This window comes from Chroicocephalus ridibundus, chromosome 8 (genome assembly GCF_963924245.1).
Source record: "Chroicocephalus ridibundus chromosome 8, bChrRid1.1, whole genome shotgun sequence".
Classification (NCBI taxonomy): domain Eukaryota; kingdom Metazoa; phylum Chordata; class Aves; order Charadriiformes; family Laridae; genus Chroicocephalus; species Chroicocephalus ridibundus.
In genome coordinates, this window is record NC_086291.1 from 45,430,933 (window position 1) to 45,451,442 (window position 20,510).

Below are 20,510 nucleotides of genomic sequence, written 5' to 3' on the forward strand. Positions count from 1 at the left end.
AAATGTAAAACATGCTGTTTGTCAAACTTGCCTAGAATTGTCCCTGATCCTAGTAAAATTATGTTGCTGTTAAATAGAGCAGCTGACTTAATGACACCTCTATTTTATTTCAGCTTTTTCTTGGAGAAGAATATGTTTGTTTTCTTTTTGAACATCTTGCGTCAGAAGTCCGGTCGTTACGTGTGTGTACAGCTTCTGCAGACTCTGAACATCCTTTTTGAGAACATCAGTCATGAAACATCGCTGTGTAAGGGCACACTTTTAAACTGCTTAGGATTCAGTGATCAAGATTTGATTGAATTCCCTTTCATTTAATGAAATTTAGTCCTAGTGCCCCTTCACAGAAGAACTATGTGAATTCCTAACAATCTTTTTAATTGAACACTACTGAAAATACAATGTAATTTGACTCCAAAATACCTTTTAATGTAAATTTTCAGTAGTACCAGAGTAGTTGTCTGGTACTACTGAGACACTTATTTGCATATTTCAAGGAGTTCTTTAAGTCAGCAAATTAGTTGTGATCTGAAATGTTTGCCTCACTGCCACAGATTGTGCAGTAGAACTCTTGTCTCATTTGTACTGGAAGTGTTCTGACATCATTGGGGCTGGCATTTAGCCACTTGCGTTTACTTCAAGGTTTTTAGAAACGTATAAAGAGGATGGAGAATTAATGGTTAGTTTAAAGTATTCCACAACTCTCCTTTCTCCATGAAGAGAAAGTCATATACAAGCCTTTGAGATTTTATGACTTTGGGAGGATAAGAGAGGACTTTAAAAGTGTTATTTATTATCTGCCAAGCCTATATAAATTGAAGTGTATTCTCAGTTGTCTTGTTCTTGGGAGCAAAGACCTTTGTAGGGAACAATTTCCTCATGTTACCACTTGAAGCCATCACTTGAGTTGTTTGTCTAAAAATTGGTATCTTCAAGCATCAGGTGGTTTGTTGTTAGCTGGTACTTTAAATACAGCTAGTTAGCATGATTTTTTTCTTTCTGTTAACCTGTGTAATGTCTCTTATTTTTCAGACTACCTGCTGTCTAATAACTATGTAAATTCTATTATTGTCCACAAATTTGACTTTTCTGATGAGGAGATCATGGCATATTACATATCATTTTTGAAAACTCTTTCTCTGAAACTCAACAATCATACTGTACATTTCTTTTATAATGAGGTAGGTGAAGAAAGAGTTGCAATATAATGATAAGAGAACTTTAATTAGAAATTGATAGCGATTTGGCACATATTCTATTTAGTCTCTTGTCTCAGCATGTCCTGCATTTATTTTTATAGCAGTAATATCAGTGATTGAGAATTCATTGTGGGAATCTCTACAAAAGCATGATTAAGAAGGTTTTGTCCTCATACAACTATAGTAAGATCAAACTCTGGAAGTTAGTGTTGTGTTGGACTGCTTCAGTAGTTCTGAAGTCTGCTTTCCTGAGAATTCAACTTGTTTATGCCTTGTGATCTTGTGCTTTTATAAACAGGATCTTTTCTGTTGCACCATTTGGTTCTAAGAGGCTTAGTCAAAGTCTAGGAAGCCTGAGTAATCAAAGGCCAAAGTTGAAATGGGTTTTTCTCGCTCCATTCCACTTCTTGCCAGAAGAGGGCATTAAAGCACTGAATATGTGCAGCGTTAACATGGAAAGCTCTGATGCTTAAAGCAGTTTATTTTAATGCAGAGCTACAAACGCAGCTGACTGTGCATTGTAAAATTTCGATTACTTAAGTAGAAGGTAAAAAGAGTAATACATGGAAAACAATTTTTGTACAGAATTTCAACAAATACTCTGTACGTGTTTTGGTTAATTCATAAATACTTTCTTTCCTCTTGTTACAGCACACTAATGACTTCGCTTTGTACACTGAAGCTATTAAATTTTTTAACCACCCAGAAAGCATGGTCAGGATTGCTGTTAGGACTATAACTTTAAATGTCTACAAAGGTATGCTTTTTATGTATTAAAAAATGCATGTGTACAAAATGCTTGTTTCATTGTACTTTAATTTTCAGTTATTTACATTTAAGGGTTTTCTGTCTGTTTTATGAGATTGGAAAGCTTAGCATGTTGACATGCTTCAGATATACATTTTGGTTTTTTATGAAACAGAACCCCAAACGTACAATATGTACGTTTACAGTATTGTAAATAGTACTGTTTCCTCACAGGTGAAACTGGTTTAAAAAAAACCAAAAGAGTATCAAGGAACACAAGAGTACAAAAGGAACTTTAGTGTCCTTTCCAACAGAGATCAGAATGTGACTGTATTTAAAAAAACCAAGCAAATAAAAAAGCCAAACCCCCCAAAATAAGTGCTTTAAGAATATCAAGTATATTTTATTTATGAACTTGAGCTTTATAATATATGAAGCAGTAACCTTGCTGGCTACATCACTTCTTTTTGGATTTGGAGTGCATTAGAATATAACCATAGAGCTCCTAGGTCACGCCAGTCTAAAGAAGAGCTAGACCATTCCCAGAGATGACCAGTGAAGGCCAGGAGACTGCAGTTGCAAATTCCTGTACCGGATATGCCAGTAGGATATAAGAAAAAAACCCAAAACTTCACTGTGAGAATATTTAAGCACTGCAACAAGTTTTCCAGAGAAACTGAGGAATCTGTATTGTTTGAGATCTTCAAAACTCAATGAGGCCTGTGGCAACCTGGTTGAACTTTGACATTAGTGCTACTTTGAGAATGGGTTTGGACTAGACAATGTCTAAAAGTCACTTCCCCCTAAATTTTTCTTGGGGTCTATACAATCTGTAATAAACTGAAAATATCAGAGATCTCTGTAGAAAAATCGGTGTGCATTCAGAATTTCTACCTCTGAAATCAGTGTGCTGTAAGGTAGTATGTATTGTGGAATATGGTCATGCAGGGCATGTACTTGTCTGGAATTTTCATTGAATGTTGTAGTGATATAAAGGTTAGAGTAGAAAAAACGCAGCTCGGACGTTCAGGTTTCATAATTTATTTACTATCCATTTGCATATATTCTGATCTAACACCTACCCTGTATCTTTTAGTTTAGATGCTTTGTGCTTTAGCTTTTTAAACCCTTTTGGAGGATGTCGCTATCCCGGTTCCTAATCCTGTTAACTGTTGTCTGTTTCTTTTGCCCTTCCTTCACTGATGATTCCTGTGTTCCTTAATGCAGTGTCATGTAAGTCTAACTAGCTTGACTTTCAGTATTACTGCTTTGTTCTTACGCTTTTTTTTCTCTTCTTTTTAATAAAGAATGTCCTAAAAAAACCTTTCTGAATTCCACTAGATTTTTTAATTTTCAGATCTATGTAAATATATCAATATTAGGCTCATTCAAGCCAGTTAAGAATTGATATGACACTTTTGTAGATGTCCATTTCATGCATAAGATCATGTTAGGTATATACTCATATCAAAAGCTAGCATGTAATCAAAACTCAGAAGATACTTTGTTGTATTTCTTAAAAATTAATTTTAAAAAATTGGCAACTGATTTTTTCTTCTTAACAATTTCTCTTTAGTGGACAACCAACCTATGCTGCATTACATTAGAGATAAAACTGCTGTCCCTTATTTCTCCAACCTCGTTTGGTTTATTGGAAGCCACGTGATAGAACTGGATAACTGTGTGCAGACTGATGAAGAGTAAGCTTTTACAAATGCTGGGTATTGAATAGACACGCTTTTCCCAGATGTTGATACTCTCCTTATTTTGTTTACATAGTTCAGTTAAGTTAGTTTCTGAATACGTTCCGTTGTAGACAGTTCAAGCTTTTCATTATCACAAAGTTTTTTGGTGATTCTTTGAGTTAATAGTAGTTAGTGCTGTGTGCCCTATCTGTGCTAATATTTGTACAAGTAAATTAGTGTTTGGCAACATTCTTTTTCTTCGTCTTTGTTTTAATTCTGCTGAATTTGGTAGCTATCCAGAAGACACAAAAGGGATTTTGTGCTTCTCAATCATATTAACTTTGTCTTTTTGATGTTCCTTTTCTGTATATCCTGTTTATCATCTCAGTAGAACAGATTTTTGAAAAGATTCTAGGGAAAAAATTTAAACTGGAAAGGGGAACTTTATTTCATATCAGAACTGCCAGACCTGAAATTCCTGTGTAGTATTCCACTGTCAATTACAGAAATATTTTGTTGATTCAGGTTATTCTTGGTTTGTCGTCCCGCTCCCACCTTAGAATGGGCAGCTGTTTCTTGCCTTCTTAAAGTGAAGAAGTTAGATACAAGATAGATTTCTTCTTTTATTTTTGGAAACAAATTTACTGGTTTTTATGGCTGGCTTGTAAAAAGACTCTGACAGTGAAAAGAAGTTTTGTAAAAATATTGCTTCTGAAAACTCGGGGGAAAAACTTGATATGTGCATCCTAAAGCACATACAAGCCTGAATACTGTTTGCTAGCCGCATTAGTTGACTTGACGGAAAACATCATCTTTAGTCAGTCGATCTGCATGAGATAATCTGTGGAAGGGAAGGCACAATAATTCTTTTCTTAAGGTTTTAAGACTTAGACAATGATTATATCTGATACCTTCTTTCTGTTCTCTTTTTCAGGCACAGAAATAGAGGCAAACTGAGTGACCTGGTAGCAGAACATCTTGATCATTTACATTACCTTAATGATATCCTTATCATTAATTGTGAATTTCTAAATGATGTGCTGACAGACCACCTACTTAATAGGCTCTTTCTTCCCCTCTATGTGTATTCATTAGTAAATCAAGATAAGGTAAGCTAATACCTGCAAACAATTGAGTTTTAAAGGTATTACTTGCTTTCAGTATGCGTAGTGATTTGTTCAGCGGGTGTTATAGGGCTAGTACTGTCAATATCTATGTTTGTATGTTTTACATTAAGCAGCTTAAATAAGGTAACTGTAGGGGAAGTACCCAGAAACAGAATTTAAGTTTAGAATAGGTGAAACTTTATTCACCAAACAAATACTGTTTTGGACGACATGGTTGTTAAATGCTAATAATAGTGGTGGAGATGAGAAGAGCTGCAAATCCAGAAAAGGGTTCACGTTTCCCTGACACTGGGAGGTGTGTGATTTCCTTTTCTGATATGGTAACTTTTCTCCTGGCAAAAGCAGATTATAGTACCTTTTCCCAGTATACGTGCAAATTTTCCATGATGTAAAAATCCACTTCAGGTAGAAAATATAAACTTTTGGTTTTGATACTTGGTTCTTCTATGTGCAGGTAAGTTGTGTTTGAATGTAATATAGTTGAATTTATTTTTAAAGCATAGCCTTTACATTTAGCGGACAGTTGATTTTTAATGAAATAGAAACTGTTCTTTTAAAACCTGTGTAGGTTCCTGTATTCCCTTGTCTTAAAAAATAAAAATTACTGTCCTGTTTTTTCTTTTTTTTTTTTGTTTTTTTCTGCCTCCCTTCTCCCTTCTTAAATTTTCTGTAGTGGTGTTTGTTCTTAAGATACACAATGCTTTGTCAATTTAAGCATACTTTCATTAACTAAAGGTCAGGTTTACTGCAAGTTAATGAATTCAGTATATTGCATGTGCACTGAAGATTGAATAACCATCAGCTTTTTGTGTTGCCATTGAAATAGGGTGAAGCAGACTTGCTGACTTTTACTTTCATTTCAGCTATTCTAACTCTTTCTACTTTTGCGTGTACAAAAATCTGCTTTTCCTCCTGTTTTCAGGCATATGTGTTGTCACGATGTCAGAGATACTTGTGATCATAAGATTGGGCTGCTCTTACCTCCTGAGATAACTGATTAATTTATTTGGTGATAGTTTTTAAAGTATCACTGATTTATTTTGCAGAACATTTTCATTACTACTGGTATATAAATTTAGCACTGTTGTGGTCAAGTTATACTTAAAATACTTTTGTCTGATGTGACTTACTTGATTTAGAGAAGCATCTGTCAAGAATGTTTTTTATTATGTGGGTAGTATTTCATTGCTTCTGAATAGCTAATTTTCAGAGCAGACTTTAATAAATGTTAAGTGAGAATTACTTTTTGAAGGAATAGTAGCATAGTGAAAACCAACATACTTCTCAGATACTCATCTGTTTAAGTTAGCAAAGTGACTGTGGAAGACAGTAAGCAATAGCCATTTTTAAAGTTTGTAGAGTAAGGGATATGCTTATTTGGAGAGTCTTCATTTCAAATAGTTTACAAGAAGTGAATGTTAAAGAGCACGAAGCTTTCTGAACATTCTGTATCAGAATATGAAACAATACAATATGAAAAGTTTTGTTCTAAATAAAATATTAAACAGTGTAAATGCTTTAACTTTGTATGAATAAATCAGCATTTTTCATAACTTTTTTTTTCTGTAGGGTGGAGAGCGTCCAAAAATAAGTTTCCAAGTTTCTCTCTATCTTCTTTCTCAAGTAAGTATTTTAAGTATTTTATCCTATTTCAGGACGTGTTTTGCAGTAGTGTTATGATTTATAAATTACTTTATTTTCGTCTATTTTAGCAGAGCTATGAAAAACAATTTGGCAAACAAAGTTTTAAACCTATTAGTTTTCCATTAGAAAAAAAAAAGGCAAGATAATTTGTCCTTTTATGGACAGACCAAATAGCTTTTTACTTGAATTAATAGAATAATAGAAAAATAGAATAAAGGGTAGCCTTTAGAGCATTTATAGTTTATGTACACCACCTAACAAATGGTGCATAGTAGAGCCATGCAACTTGCTAGGACAGAATTTAGTAAAATTGCAGGTGAAATTTAGATAGATGATGTATAGTCCACCTAAGCTATGGAAGATTCCAATTTTGAATTTTCCTTTTTGAAATGTAGAGGGAGCAATGATCTCATGTTTTGTTTGATTGTTAAAAAAAACAAAACAAAAAAACCAACAAAACCAAAAACCAAACCAACACCCCCCCTCCCCCCCCCCCCAAAAAAACCCCAACCAACCAAACCCAAAAAAACCCATCACCACCAAAAACTCAAACTTTCTCAAAATTTTAATTTCATTGTGCCTATATCTTAAATCTATAATTAAGTACTTATTTCTTATTCTTACCAGTCCTATGTCCTTTTCTTTCTGGAACTTATTTTCAAATGAAGACAGTTTTACCATGGATTATTTTAGGGGTTTTTTGTAGAGAAAAATAATCTTTTCTCCCCGTAGTCTTCGGTGCATTGTATGAGATCAGTTCTTTTAAATTATATTCTCCAAAAATAGTTTTTACATGTATTCATAGATATTTTTTTTTATTTATGATTTTACATTAGTCATTTTATTATGGTCTGGACATAGTTTCATCTTCTTTTTTTAAGAACTTTTCTGAAAAATGTGATTTTTTTTCACCATGATATAATTTGATGCTTTTTAATTTAAACCAAAAAATTAGTGATGTTGTGGGAGTGAGTTACTACAGATAAAATCATGGGGGCAACAGCTTCTTGTAACTAAAGGGGTTTGCATCATAGGGTTGTATATGTTGATCTCTTCTAACCTCTTTGATTTCAGTTGGAAGTATTGGCTAGGTATCGTTTCAAGATATGCATGTATGTTCTTCATTGTTTTTAATAAAGACAATGGAACTTATTTTCCTAACCATAAAGACCTGGGAACAAATTTTGTGTGTCAGAATGGGATGGGATGTAGAAAATTGAGCTGCTTTTTCTGTGGCTGTCAGATATGCATATTTTTCCACCTTTTTTGAACCTAGAATCTGTCTTTGATGGAGTGGGATCTGAAAAAGTGTACACTAAGTATCTGAAAAACCTTCTTAACTATTTCTGTTATTGACACCGGACACATGCTTTAGGCATTATTCAGGTATTAGAGACAAGTGTTTGAGAGACTCATACTAGCAGATGAAAATCCATTGCTGTGGGTTTTCATCATGGATTTTCATTCACTTTTCACAAAGTGAACATATAATGTACTTATGCCAAAACAGGCTTGTATATAGTCAAGCTACACTTTCTGAATTAGAAGAAGCTTGAGCAATTTGTGGGGTTGTTCAAAGTATTTTTGAAGTGTGTTGTGACTTTACGAAGTTTTACACGGGTCACCACTGCATGATAATAATCACTTCACTTTTGAGGTCTGGAATGGTTCTGACTTTAATCAGAAAACCTGTGGAGATCATGTTTAGCTAAATATTGTCAAAACCATGATTAGATTTACTGGTTTAAAAATTATTTGGGGATTTTTTTCATCTAGAACTACTGTTTAGGGATCCAGTTTTGATGTTGCTGTGAAGGTAATGGATATAAGCTGACATAAGGGTATTGTGGCTGGATCTGAGCAGGTTCTGTCCAGAAGCCAACTGTTTACTGGCCCAACCTTGCAAGCCTTCCCTAAAAGTAGAGTGGTTAGTGTAAACGGAGAACTCTGTTAAAGCACCAAAGCACTTCTGGGTAAGTGCTTTAATGTTGTAGGCAGTATGGCCCTTATTCCTGTATTACGTAGTTGCTTTGTAGCTAGACCATAATTCGCTCCAATTTCATAGCCAGAAAAACTGCTTCTGATCCAGTTCAGCCTATTGCATGACATTTACTCGTGAATCACTGCAAAGTAATTGTGTGCACAACACAGAATTTACTGGAGTCCTCTCAGTCATTGGCATACAAGGTCAGAGGATGCTGCATACCATAATCAGTATGTGTAGTTTCTCAAAAAACCCCACAATTTTCTGGAGCAGTTTTGGTTCCTTGCTAGAGTATCACACAGCTTTCCTTTCAAAGCTAATGAGGAGAGGAAATTTGCATTTCTCAGAAGTGGGGAAAAGAATGAAAAATTATTAAAACTAGGTAGTAAAATGTAGAGACAGGTCAATTACCTGTAGAAGGGATTATGGTCTCCTGTGTTTTGAAGTAGATTTCATGAACTATCGGTGTTACTAACTGTACTTTATGGTATATGTAAACTTAAGGTACCAGTTTAACAGGGTCAAAGAAGTATGTTCAATGACTGAAATTGTGAAACTGGATGTGTTCTGTAATACGTCTGATATTTCTTTCCACCCTTCTTTTTATAGGTTTTTCTAATTATACATTACGCCCCTTTGGTGAACTCATTGGCTGAGGTTATACTTAATGGTGATCTCTCTGTGTTTTCTTCTAAAGTTGAGCAAGATATACAGAAAAACTCAGTAAGTGGCCAACTAATCTTTAATTTATTTTTTTTTTTAGAGGCAAAGAAAATATTTGAAAAACAAAATCAGGTATCGGATCTGGTAAGCTAAGGTGTTTGTGTTTAGGAGAGAAGAGTGGCAATAGGCAATTGCAGTTTTTGTTGTTGGATATTATAGCAGAAAAATGCTCTGTGCAACTTACAGCATAGTGTTCTTGTCAAAGTTGCAATATTTTTTTGTGCATGCATATATATTTCAGGTAGTGATACAAGAACGTGTAGGACACAAATTAGAATACTTTTTTGCTTCTGCGGGTGTCAGACACTGCAAATGCTTCTGTCATTTTGATGGGACACTTTTGTAATCGAGTCTAATGCATTCAGTTTTTGTTCTCGGCTCTTTGGTAGTGAAACAGAAATGAGTCATCACAACTTTTCCTGTGAAATCATTTCCTTAACGCAGCTTGTAGTAGAAATGAGAGACTTAGAAGAAATACCTGGCCCTATGGTAAATCCTTTGGATATAGAAAGAAATAAAGTTTTTTGTCTGAATATTCCCAGTGTTTTAGCAGTAAAGTTGATCATCTCTGAACGCGTGCATCAGTGTGCATGAGAGAATATACACCAGCCACAAAGAGATGGAAGTGCTATCATTTTGTCATTGCCCTTGTACCTTCAGATTTAATCCTCTGTAGATATTGCTAGATGCTGCTGTTAGTGTTTTTTCTAAGTGTGTCATGTATATATATTTTTTTTTTCCCCTTTTGTCATTTGTTTCACAGTTTGTGAAATGCTTGTATGTTACTTTTTAAAGGCTATTTGGGGATGGTAATAAGAGGCAGGTATGACCTTACTTTGGTTAAGAGACTTCTGACTCTAGTTCTGTCTAAAGATTGACCATGTCCCCTAATGTCTGACTGGTCAGCAAAGAGTTACTGACTGAAATTTTTAATTTATAACAAGCAGTAGATTGGTTCTTAAGCACATTCTTTCCCACCAGTGGCTGTAGCTGTGAGAGTTTCAAGGGGGAGATATGCTTCAACCCTTCCACGATACAAGTCCAACTTTTTCAAATTTCTTCTGCTGTTGTGGGCTGATCTTAGCCAGTAGCTTTTGGGTTCTTGTATTTCGTACTGTTGACCTTGATATTTAGAATCTAATCTTCTTTAGAAAAAACTACAGTGGAATGGTAAAGCTGACTGAATGGTTTGAGATAAAGCAATCTTTCTTATGTTAGTTAGCAATGTCTGACCTGCTAGCTGCGTACTGAGTGTCGTGTGTGTTACTTGTGCAGAAGCAGCTTTGTTACTAGGAAATTTGTGGTGGGAGGGTGGGGCAGCAGTTGTTGCAGAAGTGAGATTCTCTTTTCCTGTCATAGTTACTGTACAGAGTTGCACAATAGCTGTAGCATATGTTTGTGTGCTTGCACTAACATTAGGAATATTAAGGGTTTCTGTTGTGGTTTGGGCTGCTGCTTAGTGGTCTTAAAAACGTGTCCTCATGGCACATAAATTGGGAGTTCTGTCATACCTGAACAGGTAGTAAATAGAAGGGGTATTGGCTTTCTAGGATAGACACTTAGTGAAAATGCTAGAGGTGGACCTTTGTTACAGGGAGAGCAGAGTGATGGCACTTTTGGTGGATGAGCAAAAATCTTCCATGGGAGAAACTTTAGTTTTTAGTAAATTCAACCATATTCTTCAATGAAGCCTTGGAGGGGAAAACCTGTACTGTCAGAAAGCATACTGGTGGAGGTTGGTTATTTGCAGAAAGAGCAGGGAGTAATCTTCAGCAGAAGAGCTCATGCCCTACTTCCAGTGACGGGAGCTATCAAGTGAGCTGCTCTCAGTTGATGTGTATGAGCAACTACTGCGTATCTTGCATGGTGTTTTCTACTGATACACAACTCAATGCAGTCAGGCTGAAGTCAGCTGTGTAGATATGGAGGCATAGACAACTTAAGTAAAGTGAGGCAGTTTCATGTTGCTCTGTGATAGAACTTCTTAGAGTAGAAAGTTGATTTTTGAGCGTTGTTAGCCATTTCAGGGGCTGTTCTTTGGACTATAAAGTGTATCAGGATCATTGCAAAGTTATTACTGTGGTGTATTCTGTTGCAAAGAAATGACAAACTTCTATTGAGTAATGGAAACTATTTTGGAAGCTACTTTAGAATTGCTTGTTCTGGGGTTAGTAGAGAAAATTGATAGGCAAATTTTTTAATTTACTTTATGACTGAGTTTAGAATTGTGTTTCTTAAGTCAGACACAGATTTATCTTTTACTACTTCCTTTCTATTATAATTTCCCATGGCAATCATTCTGATTCTCTCCTAAACTGCTTGTTTTGGGGATATTTCTGTGTGTTATGGTGAGCCGCAGTTATGTCTAAACCCCTGCTTTGTACCAAATACTATTCATCTCTGGTAATAAAGATGTCTTGTTATATTTAAATTGAAGTGTAACTGCCAGTTTCTAATTAACATGTAGTTTCTAAAACCCAAAGTAAGTAGAACCTCATGTCTGTATTCATCTTCCTGATAAGATGAATTAAAGTGGAATGAGGTGTAGAGAGTACAGACCGAGATTACCAAAAGCAGTGACACATGATAGGAGACTAAATGGGTAAAGACTACTTAACAAAATAAAAGCCAAGAAGGGTTGCAGTTGCCGTGTATAAATGCAACATACCCAGAGTTATTTAGAGCAAAAGAGTAATGGTATTTGTCAGCAGAGAAACAGATGGTACTTTTTCCTCAAAATAATTTTCTGGAAAAAATCATCAGCGGATCTAAATGCTAATGGCTTATGAATTGGCAATAACCTACCCATGGAGATCTGCTGAACATCATAGGGCACTAGTGATTGCTCAACCTCCATTGAACAGATTCTCCACCTCAAAGTGTAGCAAATTAAGATAGACTTTTCTTTACACATTTTTTCCCTGTATTTCTGGTTTTAGGTGACATCAGTAGAAATACTAACTCTTAGCTCATGATGAGAGTTGGAATGTGTGTAGCCAACAGAATATGTTTAAACTTGTTAGCAGTCATCGTTTTAAGGTTTACCTTACTTCCTGTGAGATCTGTGTTCCTCCATAATTCGGATGTGTGCCAGTTCTACCTATTTCATGTTTCTTGGTTTCTTGTTTAACCTACTTTCTCCTTCCTGTAAAAGTTGTTACTGGTACTGCCTTATTTTACCAGCACATATTGCACAAGATAAACCATAGTAGAAAATACAGTTGAAAGACTTTTTAGAAGTATGAAATAGCAATATCTCAAACTGTATAATCAACTTAGATAGACCACATACTATGTAAAGTAATCTTAAGTCTGATTTTAAAATGTTTTATATGTAATCTTGTTACATTTAGCAGAACAGAATATATATGTTGACTTTTTCTAAGCATTCTTTCTTGAGATGGACCAGACCATGGTTCAGTGCCTATGATCACATTGCTCTTCTGGTATTTTGGTTACATGGCTAACAGCATATTAGAAATGCAAGGATGTTAACTACATGCATTTTTCATAAAGAAAGTAGCTACAGGATTCTAGAAAGCAATTTTAAGAAGCGAATGCAGGAAGAGGAAAATGCGTTATGCAACTTCCATGATACTTTTCTTGAAGAATAGGGCTTAATGCATTCTTCCCTTTCCTTATGACTTTTCTGACCAGAGGCCATCAATAAAAGGTATCTGGTTGTAACTCTGGTTGTTTTATAACCTTCCTATGTTGCAGTTTGATCAGACTAAAAATATATATCAGAGAGCTTACTGGGGGACGTACGTGTGGTAAATTTCACATTGTGGGCTTTTTGGTATTGTGAAAGATTCCTCCTAGTATATGGTTTGTTTCAACGCCAAGCATACGGTGACTTTTGCAAGATTTCTGTAAAGTCTTTTTAAAAAGAAGATTCAGAGAAACACCTTGGCCCCTTGTCTTGTAGAAGGCTTTTTCCCAGATCTTTTCCTGCTCTTTTTTTTTTTTTTTTTTTTTTATGTATAAGTGTTCCTTATTGAGTGAAGGGAGGGGTTTTCCACAATTTTTTCTCTGAGGTCTCTTTGCACTCATCTTCAATGCTTATTGTACTTGGGTCACCTAAGGCAAGGAGTGGAATCAGTTTTGTTTACTCTGGTCGTCTTCCTCTTGCTTGCCCTAAAACGTTTACCCCTTTAGCCAGCATCAGCTAAGTGTGATTGAAGTATTGAGGTCTGAAAGGTAACAAAGTTTCTGTAGCAGTCTTGTTCAGAGTAAACCTGTGCTGGCAGGAAGCCCCCACGCCATGTGTTTCACTTGTCAGTAACAAGGGAGGTTTGGCTGATCAATGTTTATAGCTCTGGGTGAGAAGGGAGTATGTACTCTGGTAATCCAGCTGGCAGGTCTAGTAAGTGAGAAGGGAGCTCAAAGCATCACAGCTCAGAAACAATTGGCAAAATTGTAGGAAACCAAGTTTTGTTAGCCCTCCTAGTCACAGAACTTCTTGTAGTGTCTTGTGCCGTTCTGCAAGAATATGTTCGTCTCTGTTGTTAGGATGGCACGGGTTCTTGGAAATGCTTATTTCCTCTGGGAGAAATTTGTCATCTACATTTAATGTCTTGCTTTGTGAATTAATAATTGGGGAAATCAGATACTGATTGAATACTGTTTGGCCTTTTGTCAAAAAACAGTGTTTTGACTTGAGTGATAAACTTCTGATATCTTTGGGTAGAACATAAGTATATTGAAGTCTTAACAAATGAAGTGATGTTGGTTTTCTGGACTTGGTAAGGCCCACGTCTGGAAGCCCAAAAAGGTTGGTTGATGTCCATGCCATTTGTTCCATGTTGATACAAAGACTAGTATGCTGTTGAGGGAAGATTAAAATTCAAAAAAAGCTTGCAGCATAGAGCATTGGTTTTTGTCCTTGCTAGTGCCAAAGACATTTAAAAATTGTATTTCATATTAATACATTTCTATCAACACACACTTTAGATTTTGCTGCCTTTGTCCTTCTTGCAAAAGGTACCTTAATTTTGTAGGTACTGTTTTGCCTGTTAAGAAAGTTCAAAGAAGGGGAAAAAATTTAATAATAATAACTTATGAAATAGGTAGTTCTAGATCTTGTCTCAAGATGTCATACTTTTAAATGATAGATCTTTAGAATATGTTACTTTGGAAATAATAGTTCTATTGATGATTTGATACAAGTTGAGGTCTGCTTTCTTGTTGATTTGAGATTTGTAAGTGGTATGCTAATCTACATTCTAAAAACTCTCTCCTATGTGAACTGAAGTTTATCAATTAGAGTTAAAAATGTCTTGCTGTAAACTCAGTGTAAACTCTTCAAATTTACAGGCAAAGTCAAGTATCAGATGTTTCATAAAACCAACAGAAACACTGGAGAGATCTCTTGAAATTAACAAACAGAAGGGGAAGAAGAGGTTGCAGAAAAGACCCAACTATAAAAATGTTGGTGAAGAAGATGAAGAGGAGAGAGGATCTGAAGATAACCAAGATGACCTAGATAAAACTAAAGGTACAGAAGCAAGTTCAAAGGGCATCAGAACAAGCAGTGAAAATGAAGGTGAGTATACCAGCAAATAAAAAAGATGCTTACAATTTGGATACTTTTATTTACTGTGTGGACCTCGTTGTGATCTGTTACATGACTTGTTCTCTTGTTGCATTAGGTAAATGTGGGATTACTAAATTTGTTTCAGTCTTCGGCTGTATTTTTTTCTCATGTTAAGTGATTCTGTCAGAACATGTAATCCGATTAAAAACTATGAAAGTGTTCTCATATCTTTCTGTAGTTTTTGGACCTTATCACAAATGCATGCCTTGCACCTAGGTGTACACAATTATGGGGCACTTTATAAGTAGATGTCACAACTTTGTAACTTTTCCTTCTGCGGTAAGGCAAATGGTGTAGCCACTTCACCTTTGTAAGATGGTCAGGAGTATTTTATGCATGTTTCAGTGGTAAAATTCAACAAGTGTGCTAAAAGTGACAGTACGTGGTATAAGATGATGTTAAACAGTTCAAAGCTGAAGAAAACGTCTTCAGGATTTTTGATGTAATGCAGACCTCGAAGAAATGGTTTTATAGGATGAGTGGTCTTACAGCATATTGTAACTGTTTATTTTACTAGTTAGTAACTATTAGAAGGATGCATCAGAAACTAGTCTTTACTTTAGGCAAATTGAGAAAAAATGTGGCAGAATTGCATGCAAGCAATAGAAAACAAGACCTTTATGCTTTGGCAGCCCTCTCCAAACATAGTTGCATTTTGATTTAGGTAAACAGTCTGTTTGAGAAGGCTTTCAATAAATGGTGTCAAATAACTGATGATGATTTGAAGAAAATATGGCATGATCTATAGTTCAAACTGGTGCATTTAGTAGGCATCTTTGTCCAAATTCCTAAGCAAAAGCTAGATTTGGTCCTAAGACTTATGTCCAATAGGTCCCACTTGGGACCAGGTATCCAGCTTCCTGTAATTATAGAGACCTATTTATACCCTTTGTGAAACTCGATGTCCACCCATGCCCCAATCTCACCAGCATTTTCACAAAGAAAACTTTTTTCCAGAAAGAGCTTCTATGTTATTAATTGCTGTGGTTTGGAGGAGAGAGGGATTGTTGCTTGTTTATTTGCCAAAATAATCTTTATATTTTCTTTATGTGTATTATGTATACGTATAATTTTCTTGTGGCAGTTAAATTCCTTAAAGAAATGTAAGCAAACCTCTTTATTGTGAAGAAAATTTGCCTAAACCTATTCATTCATTAGCCTTTCTGAAGTTATGGTTATACCTCTTATATATAGTTGCATCAGTCACTTTTAATGCAAAACACAAAATACAGAAGAGCTTGTGATAAGCGATTGTTAAAAATATCAAATTTTGGTGTTGTGGTTTTTTTTGTTTTTTTTAGAAATAGAGATGGTAATCATGGAGAGATGTAAACTGTCAGAATTGTCTGTCTCTACTGTGACAGAACAGAATACAACAGATGAAGAAAAGAGTGCAGCTGCCTCTGGGAGTGAGATAACAAACTGGAACAGGTATAAGGGAACTGTAATATATTTTGCTGTATTGATTCCTTACTTGCCCTTCCATTGACTCTCTCACTTCTCTTAATCAGTATTTCAAATCTGCCCCCAATTAAAATTACAGGGGTTCTTGTGGATCACAAATAAGTGAGGCAACAGAAAAATGGAATATGGCATCTCTACTGATCGGTTTTGGAAATGGTCCTGTTCCTCTGTAAAGTTTGTGCTTTCCTGTATGGCATTTATGATGCCTATGTTGGTAAAGTTATATTACAAACTATTAACACAATAAAACCAGAATATAAATGTTTTCATTCCAGAATTTTTTAAACCTCTAAATTAAGCCAAAAGAATTTTTCTTAATGATATTTGTGGTCATATCTGTCAATTTTGCATATGCCTATAGAGAAAAAAAAAATGGAAAATTCCTCAGTTCAGGGCTCAATTTTTCAGAATTTTAGTAGCAATAGTTATGAATAAACCCTGCTAACCTATGTGTAGTTTCCAAAGTCCATTAGTGTATCTTAGGTGTATCGAAAACTTCTCTTGGAAATGCAGTTGTTAAGTGTTTCTGGGAACAGAAATTGACCTGACTTCAAAATTTAAGCTTGTATTTATTAAATACTCAAAAGACACTTTCCCAGTGAGAATTTTGTGTTCTTGTTATTAAAATGCTAAAGAAAATAAACCAAATGTGCCATCTCTGACACAAAAGTAATTGCAAATGTGTCCCTTTGGGAAATGCACATGTTTAATAGGATTTCAAATTTATTTTTAAACTTGGGAAATGCTGCCTGGTATTCCCAGAATTTCATTCTGTCTCCATTATAGCTTTGATGTTGCTTAGATTACATTCATTAATAAAGATAACATTTCATTTCATTGTAAAAGTGAAATTGAACCTTGTCTTGAACTGGATTTAAAATACATAGTTCTAGATTATTGATATTTTGACTAAAATATGTGCCAAATGGCTTTTAGAAAGAAATTGGCAATGACTGCATTGGATACTAAAGCAACCAGGATGCTCAGGTCTTGAAAAGCACAAAATACTTACATGTGAGATGGCAATTCATTTGGCATATGCCCGCGTTTCAGGATTTTCTTGATCTGCAGATACGATCTGACAGCATCCTGCATCTTTTCTAAAAATAAACAGCATCAAAGAATGTGCAGAGCTAAAAATATTTTTAAAATAAGGATTGACCTTGTGTAGGGCATTTCTGGCCTTAATTTTATACATGAATTTTTGGAAATATACGTGGATAAGCCGCTATAGTTTAAGATTTTGTGTTATTCCATATGCCAAATATAGTATTTGAAACAGTAGCTAAAATGCTCAAGAAATTTGCTCAAGTGTGTATAGCTTCTTCCCTACAGTGATTGTTATCTTCGAGTCTTGTGGATGAGGTGCCATATGGCAGTGGAAAATGCAGTGATCTTTTATTCCACTTGAAGTGGGGTGAACTTCCGTAACTGGAATAACCATTAGTGATTGTGGTGATAGTGATTCCTCATGTTTTGCAGTCTTCAATTGTGGGCACACTCTACAAGAATAAATAATTTGAATACTTGTATGGCATTGTTGGATCTGTTTCTTTTATCAAGTCACTAGTAAAATGCTAGTAAAGGAAAAAAATGCTTGTAAAGGAAGGAAATGCTTACAGAGTAAAGAAATACACTTGCAAATACTTGCCATATAGCCTTTAATATTAAAAGTGGATTTTAAAAGCTGTCCAGTAGTTGTTGAAAAATAGATGGAAAACAGCACAGTTTGCAGTTAAAAATCTGTAGCTGTAAAAGGTAGGTCAAGTTTTCAATTTCCCTTAGCCCTTTTACTACTGTGAAGAACATAATAGAGAAAGTTTAAGTGGTTTTGGTGTAATTTTATTTTGATGGCCTCGCTACTGGAAAGTTTAAGCCTTAAGGCTTGTTTTAAATTAACTTCCTCTTATGATATGCTGCACAGCAAAGTTTTTTCCAGAATGCGAAACCTTCATGCTATGTTGTGCCTTCTGTTGCTGCTTTCTTACACCTGAAGTTTTTCTGGGTCTATCCTATTTTTAGTCTATGTGAGGACCTGTTGATGAGTGGGATTCCTAGAGTCGTTTTGGTTTCTGATTGAGACTTTGATAATGCAGGTCTGCTAGGTCTGAAGATAGGAAAATGTACTTGTTTTTATGACTTTGGACACTATTTTAATGTATTTTATTTGGATGTAATTTAGGTAATGTAAGGATTTTTTTTTTTTTCCTTTCACTGTTAAAGAAATACTTTGAGAGGTAGGAATTCTCTTTTCAGTCAAGGTTCTAAACTGTCTTCTGGTGACTCTGACACTTCACTCATTTTTTTACATGTTTTTGTGTCTGTCTGGGCCACCTGTGAAAATGGATTTAATTTTTGCTTGTGCTCTGAACTGATTGCATGCAAGCCAGCTTAAGACAAGAAGCCAAGTTGTCTTGTCATCAGGCTTGTGCTAATATCAGATGAATCTCAGACATATCTGATCTGTCCAAACAGCTTTTGCATTAAATTGACTTTTCTGATCTGTTCAGGGTACAGGTGAAGGGTGAACTTGGCACTGTTTGTAGCTTCTTGTGTATGTGTTGTAAGTCACACATGCTTAAATCCAGGAAAACAAAGCTCTTCTGCAGTCCAAAGCTTTCTTTTTTCCATTCAAATGTTCTTTCCTGGTTCGCTTTTCTTTCTTATAAGTGTTGGATGGTAAAGTTTTTCACTGATTGTTTTGGAATCTGGCTTCCTCCAAACTTTTGGTGAAAACTGCTTTCTTGTAATAATAAAAACTTTTCAACTCTATTTGGTACATGCGTTTTAAGGTAGCCTCTTTTTTTTTTTTTTTTTTTATGCAACAGGGATAGCAGCTCCTTGAAGTTACTTACATATACACCTTAAACAAGCTGTACGCTTCTGCATACATACTAAATGTGCTACAAAGAACCCAGTAAATGTGTGACCAATCAATTCTTGGGAAAGTATTATGTAACAAATCCCATTAAAACATCATAATTAGTATCAGAATGTAAACACAAGTCATGGCTATAATCTGAGTACTCTTAAACAGGTTAATTTTTGTTTAATGCCTGAAAATGTGTATTACTGTAAACTTGCCTCTTCCATTAGCTACATGTAGAACAAAATATTTACTCGTTTTTCTGTAGATGTCATCTTTTTCTTTTTAACTGTTTTAAAATTACTCCTTTCCACAGGCCTTTTCTTGATATGGTCTATAATGCACTGGACTGTGCTGATGATGATTACTATGCCCTCTTTGTGCTCTGTCTTCTCTATGCAATGTCACACAACAAAGGTAAGCAATTTTTGCTTTTTCCAAAGAAAACTAAATGAGACACATGGTTTTAGACAGGCACAATCTGTTTATAACTTGTGTTTATGCATGCCTTAAAAGGTGAGAAATTCTTTACATGGGGGAGGCAGAAACAAGTATGCTTTATGTAAAAACAGTTGCTAAGGAACACCTTTTTAAGAACTATCTGGTAGAAAGCTTTGTGAACATCAGATAACTTTTCTCCTGTAGGTTTCTTGGAATTGGAATAGGACTATTGTGTTTCATTTTTAATCTCTTCAGTTGAAGCCCACTATATTCAATCTACATATATATGGGATCCAGTTCTTTCCCACTTTGCATGTACTGTGATTGTTACGTGTAAGCCAAGTATAAAAGTTGTCAGTGTTCTATGCCATAATACATCTTGAAAGTCTCGCAAGGAGCCTGGACTATTTTGTAAACTAGCAAAACTATGTTAAATGTGTAATTCATTATAATTCAGACAATATGAGAGTATGTGACCTTTTCTAAGGGATGATTATGGTTAGCTTTTTTGCTGTTTGTGTGCATTTTAAATAGGTTCCTTGTGGAGCAGTAACGTAAACATCTCATACATGTGAATAATCGTGTTTCAGGAATTGAGCACTGAATCTAAGTTATTTTCTGCTTATGAGGATAGTTTCTATAACATACTAGTAATTTAAATGAATCAACTGGTACAGTAAACTGAGCAAAAGAGCATCAGGTGTGATGTAAAAGTAAGGATTGAAAGTAAGGATTTTGTTACAGCTTCAAGGTACCTCTAATGGGCGAGCAGAGTGGAAATGAGAGTCTTGAGGGAGACAGCCACTCTTATTCTGTTCTTCTCCATCCTCTTGGTGGCTTTATTTTTTTCCAGGCATGAAGGAATGCTTCTCTGAGATTGTAATTTGCCAACAATTTCAGGGCTTTCATAGTCTCTTATGACAAGAGATAACATAACTAATATCACCAAAAATAGCACCACAGCCTTGTCATGCTTTAGCCCTCTCTGAGTTGCATCTCTGATATCCCACACATGCCCTTGCAGCCAGTATATTTCT

The 20,510-nt window shown here is 35.2% G+C and overlaps 1 protein-coding gene across 4 annotated transcripts in view; it reads left to right on the plus strand.

The window, feature by feature from the left end:
• Positions 1–20,510, plus strand: part of CLEC16A (C-type lectin domain containing 16A) — a 79,292-nt gene that overhangs the window by 9,103 nt on the left and 49,679 nt on the right. For all 4 annotated transcript variants that reach the window (XM_063343501.1, XM_063343502.1, XM_063343504.1 and 1 more), the window contains exons 3-12: positions 114–247; positions 1,030–1,178; positions 1,848–1,953; positions 3,520–3,643; positions 4,563–4,737; positions 6,325–6,378; positions 8,993–9,106; positions 14,423–14,651; positions 16,004–16,133; positions 19,349–19,449. In XM_063343501.1, the coding sequence (XP_063199571.1) occupies positions 114–247; positions 1,030–1,178; positions 1,848–1,953; positions 3,520–3,643; positions 4,563–4,737; positions 6,325–6,378; positions 8,993–9,106; positions 14,423–14,651; positions 16,004–16,133; positions 19,349–19,449 (1,316 nt within the window). The remainder of the gene's footprint in view (positions 1–113; positions 248–1,029; positions 1,179–1,847; positions 1,954–3,519; positions 3,644–4,562; positions 4,738–6,324; positions 6,379–8,992; positions 9,107–14,422; positions 14,652–16,003; positions 16,134–19,348; positions 19,450–20,510) is intronic.